Source organism: Scophthalmus maximus, chromosome 17 (genome assembly GCF_022379125.1).
Source record: "Scophthalmus maximus strain ysfricsl-2021 chromosome 17, ASM2237912v1, whole genome shotgun sequence".
Classification (NCBI taxonomy): Eukaryota; Metazoa; Chordata; class Actinopteri; order Pleuronectiformes; family Scophthalmidae; genus Scophthalmus; species Scophthalmus maximus.
The window spans coordinates 11651733-11663726 of record NC_061531.1 but is presented as its reverse complement, the minus strand read 5'-3'; the positions used below and the strand labels follow the sequence as shown (position 1 = coordinate 11663726).

Sequence of the window (11994 nt, the reverse complement as noted above, 5' to 3'; positions counted from 1 at the left end):
ATACCACGTGTAAAAATACAAAATTAACAAGGCTATTATTTGGTTATTGTTATAGATGCACTGATGTTGTGACATGTAATGGAAGGTAATGCTGATTTTCTATAATGATTTGTTTCATGTGGTACAGGAAATTCATGATCTTTGGGTTTGGAGTTCAGTGTTGCATCATTTTTGTTGTGAGTCACTTCTGTCCTATGCACTTTAAAGCAACATGTTGTAACGTGGGCCCCACATTAATTTGAAAGAAAACGTCAACAGCTCAGGTTTGCATTTTATTCAGCATCATTTAATTAAATTATTTTGATTTGCAAGTTAATAATGAATTTAACTCACTTTTTATTATTATATATTGACACGAGCAGTGACAGGGCCAATGGCTCTCAATGACACTAGGTTTTCAATATTTCACTTCACTATTAATACATTTTGCATACTACATGTGAGCAGCCATGCATTTTGGTATTTCAAGTAGTATTCATGCTTTTTCTAGATTTGACCTCTGCTGTGTTTTGGCTACAGGTATTGTCTGGACTGTAGAGTATTAAGACTTTATCCATCGATGGATTTTTATACCTGTGACCATGACATCAAAGTTTCATCACTTTAACGGATTGTTAAATATAGCATGTGGCCATTTCATTGCGACCTATATTTCTAGTATTTTTTTAAAAAAGCAATAGCAGTTTTAGCTCTACGCAACTGAACAGTTCCTTTAGTATTGTGTTGTTGTTGTTTTTGTTGTTGTTGTTGTTGCTGCTGCTGCTGCTTGTCTGTTTACTGTTTCTGCTTTCAGGGCTGAGGTTGTATTGTATTATATTAAAACAGACAAGTAAAATACCAAGGTGACATTCACCAGTCATATCAACAAACAGGCAATAGCATATAAAGATTCTATGTCATCTTTTAATTCTATAGGTCCGTGTTTGTGCTTATTAGCCATATGGCTTGAGGCATACATTTGCCAAATTGAGTAATATTGAATTTTTATTAGACGTTATATATATATATATTTTTTTTTAATTATTATTATTATTTTATTTTTTTGAATATGTGCCTTCCCCTGAAAATCACTGCCACGGTTTATTGCAACTATCAATGTAAGCAGTCAAAGACGTGTATCAGGTGAACACCAGTGGACGCTGCCATGCGGTGCCTTCTGCCTTCTGCGCGCGAGGTCGAATCCCTCACCGCGCTCCCATTTTGTGGCTTCGCCTCGTGCGCGTCGTCGCAGGCTTCCACCAAACCAATCCAATGGCTACATGTCAGGCTACGTACACGACTCATTCTCCCGCAACAGCTACTACTACCACTGTGTAACACCCAAGATTGGGAACAGCACACACCGTGTGTGTGTGTGTGTGTGAAGCAGCAGTGTCCCCAGAAGCCCTCCCCGAGTCCCCGGTGCGCTGTTGCTGTGCAGCTCTGCCAGCTCGTCAGCTGATCCCTCTTGTTCGCTTCTCGCAGCTGTTGGAGTGTCCGCCCCTGTGGCCCCCCGCTCTTTATTTGCTCAGGTGCGTCGGTCATAGCTGTAAAGATGCAATGCTGTAAAAAAAAATAAAAATCTTATAAACTGACTCCAGGTGTGTAAGCATCTTCCTTTTTTAATGAATACTTTGGTGTGTATGAGTTGTAATGCTTAATAAGAAGCAGACTTTATTTTAATATTTTAAAAAAAATCGTGAATTATATGAAAGATAACTGGATCAGACCTCATTAAATCAGACCTCATTAAAGCAACAGCATACCGTAGTTTTTATTTCCATATTGAAGTCCCATAATAAATAATGTGCTCTGCGTTGTTTGTGCGCTAAATAGGCCTTTGTTTACATGCAGTCCCCCGTCTCTGCGGAAGGAGGCCTCCGGTAGTGCGGTGTGTGTGTGTGACTCCTACCAGCTGTTTCCCGCCTTGAAAGCCATCCGATCAGCTGCGCGCACACACACACACACACACACGGCCATGCAGAGGGAGAAAGCAAAGGGGAGGGAGGGAGAGAGAGAGAGAGAGAGAGAGGTAGCGCACCACACACAACGAGGGAACCCCATCAGCTGGAAGTCGAGTAACATTACAACTCTCGGCAGCCTCAAACTACTACATTACACACACGAGGACTTCGTCTATCTCCCCTGAGGATTTAATCGCGGGATTTTTAAGCTCCCTATATCGTCATCATTTGTCTTTGATTCCACGGAGACTGTTTGCTGTGTGTGTTGTTTTTGAGGAGGTGTGTGAGGGGGGTGGGGGGGCCCGACCAAACTGGCGAGAGGCGAGCATGGAGTATTTCATGGTACCAGCTCAGAAGGTGCCCTCCTTGCAACATTTCCGAAAAACGGAGAAAGAAGTGATCGGGGGTCTCTGCAGGTGTGTATATGTGTCCACGCGCCCCACGCATGTGTATTCTGTATTATTATTATTATTATTATTACGAGTCATCTGTTTGGACGCCACGCACTTCGCGACGGCGCCGAGGCAACATGCTCGATCCGATCTGTTATTGTTGTACACGAGCCGCTCGCGGGGCGGTCGTCTCCATCGACCCCTGGGTCCTGGACGCGGCCGACCGAGCGCGGGGCTCCGGCTCGGAGCGCCACATCCGGACCGCGGTGTTTATTTCCCCGCATTTTCGGCCGCGAAATCGACGCGTTTTGTGGCTAACAAACACAAACCACGTGGTTCCCGTGCGCACACCACCACCACCACGCTGCTGCTGCTGCTCCGCTCCGGAGCGCATCCCCGCTCGTGTGTCCTCAAACGTTTCCTCCCGCGTCTCCTTACTGCTGCTGCCATTTGCATAAGAAAGAGAAATGTTCCCCGAGCGGGCGGCGGCGGACCGCGTGACAGAAGCTAGTCTCGCCCGTACACATCGTGGGGGTGGTGGGGGGTTGGCGATTTCGCTCCGAAGTTATTGTGGGTGGTGCGGCCATGCCGCGGGGCTGAGAGGGACGAGGGGCTCTGGCGTTCTGCTTCCTGTGTGTGTGGCGCCTTGTTTTTTTGGCCACTCGTCGCGTGAAAATGGACATTTACGAGTCCAAACCGCCCCCAGTCGACGTGGTGACAGTTTTGACCGGTGTTCCTCTGCGTTTCGGCCGCGCTGCCGAGTCGCCTCCACTGCGTCTCCCCCCCCCCGCGCCGCTGCCATGCTGCCTGCCGCATTGTTGTAATGGCGGAGGACACGAAGCGTCTGGCTGCTGCTGGGAGCGCGGCGGCGGCGGTGTGTGCGTGTGGAGCGACTGACGGAGGGAGATTCATTTTTGGCCGCTTGTTATAATACATTTCCTCCAGTGTGTCCGGTGAAGGGACCTTTAATGCTCGCGACGAGGAAGGAAGGATATTTCATAGTGGCGTTATTAGGAAAGGGGGTGTGTGTGTGTGTGTGTGTGTCGCTGAAGGCCCCGTCGATACGTCCGCAGCCCTGTGGCTGGCGAGGGAGGGAGGCGGAGGGATCTGCTGCTGGTAGTGACGCAGGGCAGTCTGGGAAATGTAGTCCCTCTTTCCTTTTTTTAATAATCACAAGTGGCTGCGGGTACTTTGCGACCCATTCCCCAGTTTAACAGGAAAAGTAATTGGAAAATAAGTTGCATGACATATTTATCTACTATATATATAGACTGCATCAGTTAATTGATAAATCGTTTAGTAATTGATAACTAAATTAATCAACAACTATTTTGATAAGCGATTAATCCGTTCAAAATTCCCTGATTTCAGCTTCTTAAATGTGAATATTTTCTGGTTTCCTTGCTCCTCTGTGACAGTGAACTGAATATATTTGGTGTGTGAAAAAAAAGAAAAACAATTAATCGAGAAAATAATCAACAGATTAATCGATAATGAAAAGGATCGTTCCTTGCGGCCCTAAACATAAATGTAGACAATATAATCAGATTGCTTGCATCAGCTTTCATTCCCTTAACTAATGATATTACTTTTTGATATGGTGATTTATCATTTGGGCTATAACATGAATGTCCTCATTGGGCCCCGAGCTGTTCCTCCGTAGTTTGGCATTGGATTGGTTTGCTGGATGTGCGGCTGCAGTGTTGGTGTGACTACACACACGCGCACACACTCCTTTTCTCATCTGTGTGTGCACAATTGTCCCCAGTGTTTGTACTGAGGCAGCTGAGTCAGTACAGATAAGAGCTTGGCCAGAGAGGGTCCCGGAGATACCGAACCTGATACAAAGGATGTTAGAATGTTGTAGAGGAAGTTCGCCTTGAATTTCCCTTCAGCTTATTGTGAATGATGGCTTTTCCTCACAGTTTTAGGGTGGAATTATTAACAGACGTGGTGCTGCTTATAATTATGTCTTATTGACAGTCATCTGGAGTTAACAACAAAGAGTTTTCAAACCTTTTGAAATCAGAAGCGGGATTGAATGTAGTAGGCACAGTCATTATACATCTAAACACCTGTAGGGAATTTCTCTTAACTTTTCACTTTCAAAAGGTCAATTCACATAATCCGATCTGTTCTAAAGCCCCACGTGCACTGACTCTTCAGAAGGGCTGGAGCACGACCAATATGGGCTTGAACTCATGTGTTGGGGTCAAAAGAATAGTTTCTCAAATTTCTACAATGCCCTGCTGCTGTTGCCATCGCCGGATGCAACCGTAATGACACACGTACGCACGCACACACACACACACAGAGGAGTTAATTGGTGGTCTTTGAAGGACTAATAAGTACCTCAGAAATGTCTGCTGCACCCCAATACAGCTGAGATGAATAGGAAAACAACAAGGAGCGAAAAAAATGCATAAAATATATGCATTATTGCCTTTAATGTCTGACTAATTCCTTTGACCCGCGTCCTTCTCCCCTCTTCCTCAGTCTGGCCAACATTCCTCTGACCCCAGAAACAGCCCGCGACCAAGAGAGGAGAATCCGCAGAGAGATTGCCAACAGCAACGAGCGTCGGCGCATGCAGAGCATCAACTCTGGATTCCAGTCGCTTAAAACACTCATCCCACACAGTGATGGAGAGAAGCTCAGCAAGGTGAGTCACAAATGGAGACATGGACAGTGACGATGAGTTAGATGTGCCTGTTAGAGTCTCGACTCACCTTCACAACAGGCCTGTGACCTTCTTCTTCTTCCTCTCCTTTTCCCAGGCTGCCATCCTGCAACAGACGTCAGACTACATTTTTACTCTGGAGCAGGAGAAGACGCGGCTATTGCAGCAGAACAGTCAGCTCAAACGAATCATACAAGTAAGGCATCACCGTGAACTGTTTACAAAAGCTGCTACGAGGTATCTTTGTCGTCCCGCGTAATACGTTTTAGTATTAATCTAAAACACTTTGCAATTTTCTGTTTGCTCTCCGCAGGAGTTAAGTGGTTCTTCCCCGAAGAGGAGGCGCGCAGAGGAGAAGGATGAAGGGATCGGCTCGCCAGACATCCTGGAGGAGGAGAAGTCTGAGGACTTGAAGAGGGAGATGATCGAGCTGCGGCAGCAGCTGGAGAAGGAGCGGTCAGTCAGGATGTTGCTCGAAGATCAGGTAGGGAACAACACGTTACACTCTGATGACTTCTATTGTTTGGATCTGCAAGTGACACTCTGCTCTGTTTGTCAGATGCGTTCCCTGGATGCACAGATTTACCCGGAGAAACTCAAGGCGATCGCCCAGCAGGTCCAGGAGCAGCAGGCCCAAACACAGAGCCTCGTTCGTCACAAGCAGCTGGAGAGGGACCTCACTCCGGCCCACAGCCCACAGGTTGGAAACATTTGCATATGAGTCTGGCTCAGGCGTTAACAGTGGAATCCTTTTGGGATTTATGCTTGTGTTGATAAATTTAACTTTGTTCTGTCCATTTTATCACCGGCCGTATTCTAAAATGTCCCTCCTCCCTCCCGTGTGTAGTTGTTAATTGTTATGGACATTGCAGTCTACTGTAGATTTCACACTGAGATAGTCACACGTCACAGTCCCCTTCCATGTCCAGAGTTAGAGCTGTCAACAGCTAAGACACATTTACGATCAGCTCACACGTCTCTCTGCCTGTGTCGTGCCCTCAGCCACAGTATCCTTTGTCTGCAGGCTCCCACGAACTGAACATGATGCCAAATCAATCGATTGGCATGTGCTGTCTGCCCATCTACTGGGTGATGATACTGCAAGATTATTGACACACACAGGTTTAGCCATGTTACCCTTGGCCCTAACTCCCCCCCAAGCAGAGCCGATATTACCTCAAATCAATATAAGTATATAAGTATAATCTGATGATCATCATATCTGACAACTAGATGATCTGCTTTAACATCACATTTCTAGCTGAATGGAAAATTTAAAAGCATGTTGTTGCCCACTAAAAATAAATTCAAGTAATTTGGATTAATGAAAATGATGTAATGGTAAACTTGCCATTTTCCAGAGATTTCAACCGCAGCTCTCGGATGTTATATTAGTGTTACTAACAACATGCCTTGAGGTGCAAGTTGGACTTTCGTATCCTGTGAACTGAAATGGGAACTGTAAAGTAGTTTTTTTATTCACAGCTATATCGCCAACTGGACAACGTTGGGTGTTTTAAAGAATCTAAGTTTCAGTGTTTTGTCTGGTTGTATTAGTGCACAATGTATGCGTTTTTGCAGGTTTATACTGAAGCTTAACATCAATAGTTTTTAAATGTTGACAGGAGAATACGGCACAACTAGAGATTGTATTTTTTCCAGGTTTTGGCCCCGGCTACGCCTCCTGCACCCACACACCATGCTACGGTCATCGTCCCTGCGCCTGTCCAAACTCCTCAGCCCCATCACGTCAACGTGGTCACCATGGGCCCGGCATCGGTCATCAATACAGTTTCCACATCCCGACAGAATCTGGACACCATTGTTCAAGTAAGTCACAAACGAAAGGAGGTCAATAGCAGACGCGTGGAACCATTTCTTCCTGGAAATGTTTGTAGATGTGAAACACCAGAGGGCGCTGTTGTCACTCAAGTCCCTTCTCTCCTGCCACCTTTCTTCAGGCAATCCAGCACATCGAGGGCACCCAGGGGAAGGGTGGCGCTGGTGAGGAAGAGCAGCGGAGGGCAGTCATCGTCACTTCGGGTCGCGTACTCTCCGACGCGGCGGGCTCGGACACCGCCTCAAACAGCGACGGGCCGGACGACTGTTCACTGCCCTGAGTTCACCCCTGGTTTCTCCCACATCGTACACTTACACGCATACACAGGAAACACCCAAGCAGACCAGGGCTATGGGAGGCTTCAGACCTAGAGCACTCTTGTTCAGTGGACATTAATTGGGCTGGTAGACAAATTGAAGCACTCGTCTTTTTTTTCCTTTCTTCCTTTTTTTTCTTACATGTTGTACCGTGATAGGCGGCCCAAATAGGTTTACACTTAGACACTCATACATGCAGTCTCCTCTGCATCTTTTCTCTGCTTATCTCTAGGTGCCTGCTATCTCACTTAACAAACTCATATCTGTTCATTAATCTGTAGAAAAGGTTATTAGAGCAACTATTTCACTGACTGATCTGTAAATGTTCCTGGGCACGGCATACTAGAGCATCTGCTAAACGGCTCCATTTACCACCGGGACTGTCATCTTTATTTGGCCCTGAAGCCATGTGACTGATCTGCAAAACATCAGTGTGGCGTCATCGCCGCCCAACACCAGAGCATTTTTATAAGGATGAACAACATCCTTTAAACCTCCTGCTCATCCTGACCCATCTGAGCTCTTTGGAGAGACACTGTGAGCTTACAAGACTGTCGCAAAGTTACACCTTTTTAGGCTTCTAGATGAAAGAATTGGTTATTTTATTCTTGTGAAGTGTACTTTTTCATGTTTTGTTTCTTTGAGGCTCCCACAACCAGCAAGTTAAAGTGATTGTATGGGAGGGGGGAGACACATAAAAAGGCACCACCTTGACTGGAATTTTTTAAGCTGCTGTCATGGGTGATTGGTGCTCACAGGAAATGAAATGAAGCTCCGGAGAAGAGAGTGCACTTATGCTTCACAACTCTATTCTTTCCCTTGTTTGTTTGTTACCATTTTTACTGGGCTGGGTTCCTGGTAATCCCGCAGATGTATTTGGCATGTTTTTTTTTCTTTTTACTCATGGCCTGACAAAAAAAAGTGCTTTGATATTTCTTGACACCTCCCCTTGTTGAATATAAAAGTACCTGGCTGGTAAAAATAAGCTAATCTGTGGGCACTCGTAGGTGATTCCCACTGTTGTATGTGTATGTCCCTTTTAGCATTTTGAATCAGCAGGGTGTTCGTGGTTCCACAGACTCTGGCAGTCTGCGACAGCACCACTTCTGCCTTGAAATTAAAGCCACACAGGTATGTGTGCACGACATTGACACATACACGTAACCACAGACATACAATCACGTTTGCTCTATCCCAAGGGCTGGTTTTATTTAAGCCCCTAACAGGCTAGTTTCTTGTCCAATTGTTGGGACATCTATCAAAGCAGAGTAGTGCTACAAATATGAGGAAAACTGCCCGGTGAAATTGTTTGAATGTGCTATGGAGTTGACTGGGTAGACCACACACATGCTCTATGCATTTCCTTAAATAGAGCTTCTGCTTTGTCTAGTATACAGCACTATTAACATGTTGCAGCTCAGTCCCTATTTTTAAATGCGTTGTTTTGCCTGGAACTGTTGATCGACGGACAGATTGACATTAAGACGTAGCTGAGAGAGGCAGCAACTTGCCTTAACAGCCCGTGGGTGCAGGGGGGCACTGTGAATCCAGCCTTAGCACGACCCTGGGGTCCAAGCGATGTAGCTGAACACCCGATATGGGTCGATCAGTGGCCACTGGAATCCCTTTTCACTACGCCTTTTCAAACAGACGTGTAAACTCCCAGGGTGTGTTGGCATATATATTCCAAGTTATTTTTTCTACCTTACTTGTTTGTTTTATTATGTTGGCCTCAAATGAACAGGTTGCTGGTATACTAATTACTGTCAAGTGCTTTTTTCCCCCCCCCCTTAATATTCAAAAATTCCAAAATATATCTGATTACTGACTTCTGGTAGTATCTGTGTCGGGTGGAAATTTTCCACAGTGAAATGTCAACATTCCATAAAACATGAAACAGTTTTTCTTTACAAGTTACTTTTCAAATGTGAAACCTGGTATATTTAGAGATTAGTCACATTTAAGGCTTTTGACACATCACTGCTATTTTAAACTCGCTCATTCGAATCCAATGCATCAACGCATAGAAGAAGGTTTGAAGTATTGGACAGATGGTGTGTTCAAGTGAACACACCTCACCTATCATGACTTAAGTCATGGAATGGCCCTTTAAGAAAATGTTGATGTCAGCTCCACTGAAACGAGCGTCAAATTTATTCATGGGGCATTGTCCCAGTACTTATCATTATATGGGAAGGGGATTCCTGGATATTGAAAATGTGGCTTGCATGCTCTGCTGTTGTGGAGCTCTTGCTCCCCCCCCCCCCCCTCGGAGTATCTGCATTCGATGGTCTCCTGCTGAATCTCAGCATTTTTATTTCCATCTGTGTTTTGCACTCTACTCTGTGTCTTAGGAAATGTGTAGTGGACATATCAGATTGTCAGATGAGTCGGGTGGGCCTTGGGATCATTAAATGGCGTCAAGATTACAAAGCACTTACTGTAATATACTGGAGACCGCCTCTTTATTTTGTAAAAAAAGGGGCATCTCCTCAGCTGGAGCTCTTGAGGTTATGAGTAAAAAAGCGCACAGCTGTGTATCCCCCTTCCCCGCCATTTCAAGTCCCTCTACATCTTATCCCATTTGCCCCTCAAATGTGTTTTGTTCTCTTTTTTTTTGCGATCTTTTATGCCGTCTTTGTTTACCTGTTGTCAACATCTCTCGTCTCCTTCACATTTTGCAGCTCCCTCTCTCTTTGTCTGTCTCTCTCTTTACCTTTTTTTGTTAGACCTGTCAATGCATATGTTCATCAAGAACCTTTTTTTTTTTTTTTTCTAAAGAGAAATGTTTTGGGGATAAAGAGGCTTGTGCCTTTGTAAAGACAGAATAATAAAGTTTGTACTTTGTTTTTTACACATTCGGTTCTAATGTGTGAATTATTTCAGTTTTTTTTTTCTTCAAATTTGAGTATTTCTAAATATCGATTCTCGCAACTTTGTACGAAGTAGCGACTCGTTATTATTATAGTGCTAATAATGACATAACCAGCCAAACTTCTGGTTGGCTGTCAACTTAAGCAGCACAGTTGATGCACAAGTGTCTATTCCTGATTGGTGGATAAGATTTTGAAGCCCCCCTCCTTCCCCAGCTCTGCACCTCATTGCTAAATTAAGATCGACCACCTCCTCTGTGACAGTTAAAAATGTCCAGCAGGGACAGCACGTGGCATCTCTTGCCGTCATCCCCTGACATGTTCACACCCTCACACTTCCTTCAGAACTACCTGGACTTTTGTTGTCCAGTGAGGCTCAATAATTCCTCCTTTTTAATGTATTAAAACAATCTGAGTTGACTGTTTTGGACTGTAAGCAAAGTCCAAAAGAGCAATGGACAGAATAGACAACTAGACACACACACACACAGCAGCATGTGTTGATAAGCAACAGTGGTGTGTATACTGTGAGCTCAACACAAAAACATGAGCACCATATTCACAGTTTACGCTCATTAAAAAAAAACATATCCACTGTTTTTCCCTTTATAAAAACAACTGCACCACTTATGAGGACTACATTATACAGTAGTACATAAATATGATGATTTTACTACTGTGGTTGGGGGAGTAGCAGGAACAGATGATTTTGCAGTGGAAAGTGTCCACCCTAGGAAATTATGCCGCTTAATGTTGGGAACACAAAATAGAATAAACTACTGATCTACAGACTCCTAAATGACCACACTGCTACTTGTACATTTTTTAAAAAGTTGTTTTATTTCATTTGATATTTTCTTTTTCAGTCACCTCACATGGCCTAAACTAGAGACCCCTATTTCAAAAATTCATAGAAACACTGGTTAACACCAGAAAAACCTTGCTGACATGGACCAATGTAATTAAAATATATATTATATAAAGATACCTTAGTACAGTAACGCTTTTATGTTTGATTTTTGCACGAATTTCATGGGTTAAAAGAAAAAACAACAATGCAAGTGGCATTTGAAATCTCCTGCAGTGTAAAGGACATTTATTAAATTTCTCAAAATATGATTCAATACTTCCCCACTAAGCTGCACAAATTGAAGACGGCACATTTCTTAGCTGGGGCTTGAATTAAGTTTCGTCACGTCTGAATAAATTGGCTCAAAGCTTTATGAACGATCAGTCTGTCGTTATGGAATGACTTTCGCATGCTGGTGTGAGAGACAGCAGCATCAAAGCAGCAGAAAACAACTTGGAAGCACACTTGGCAAAAGACAGGGACCGATGCCAGTGTTTGGCATCTGCAATTTACAAAGAATGAATGTTCACTAGATTTCATAAATGCTCATCAAATGCACAGATTTGTTCATGATCAAATCGTCACGCCTCTCAAGTAGATCTATCCACCAGTGAAGTTCCTCAGGATTGAGGTGGTTTCCGTTTCAAAATGAGCATGCTGTGTTGTCTGGACACACCCCCTGAGTGTCACTTGGGAAAGACACACTTGAATAAGAAACTCCTGCCATATTAGGGGATTAATTTACAGTTGAGATGTTGATTCCTGCGGAATTGAGAGATTATGTTCACCACAGTGCGTCTGCTCGGGTGTGATAAAGCAGTAATCCGCCTAGCGTTCAGCTGCGTTAGGGGTTCCAGGATGACTCAAGGGTCTTTATGTTGCGGACGTACCATCTCCTCAGCTCTCATCCCTCACTCGCTTGCACACACACTACTTCTGGTGATTACTTTGCCAACATGGCAGCCAAGTGATCAGTGTGTCTTGTGAGTAAAGGGTTGGAGAGCTCCATCAAATTCTAAGCTCCAATTTACTTGAAGCCATATTTACAATGAACAGTTTGTGAAAAGAAGGTTTCAGTCATTTGATCTTTGTAAGGTTA

General features: G+C 44.3%; 1 protein-coding gene across 3 annotated transcripts; it reads left to right on the top strand.

The window, feature by feature from the left end:
- The first annotated feature begins 1951 nt into the window (after positions 1-1951).
- tfap4 (transcription factor AP-4 (activating enhancer binding protein 4)) lies at positions 1952-10030 on the top strand. 3 transcript variants are annotated; one of them, XM_035615368.2, is made up of 7 exons: positions 1960-2359; positions 4832-4997; positions 5113-5211; positions 5329-5499; positions 5575-5715; positions 6678-6845; positions 6977-10030. In XM_035615368.2, the coding sequence occupies exons 1-7, from the start codon at positions 2271-2273 to the stop codon at positions 7133-7135; spliced, it is 993 nt and encodes a 330-aa protein (XP_035471261.1). In that variant the 5' UTR covers positions 1960-2270; the 3' UTR covers positions 7136-10030. The 3 variants fall into 3 exon arrangements, with proteins under 3 accessions (XP_035471260.1, XP_035471261.1, XP_035471262.1); XM_035615369.2 differs by lacking the exon at positions 1960-2359 and adding an exon at positions 2898-4623; XM_035615367.2 differs by having other exon boundaries at positions 1952-2359; positions 5329-5715.
- Positions 10031-11994: the final 1964 nt, after the last annotated feature.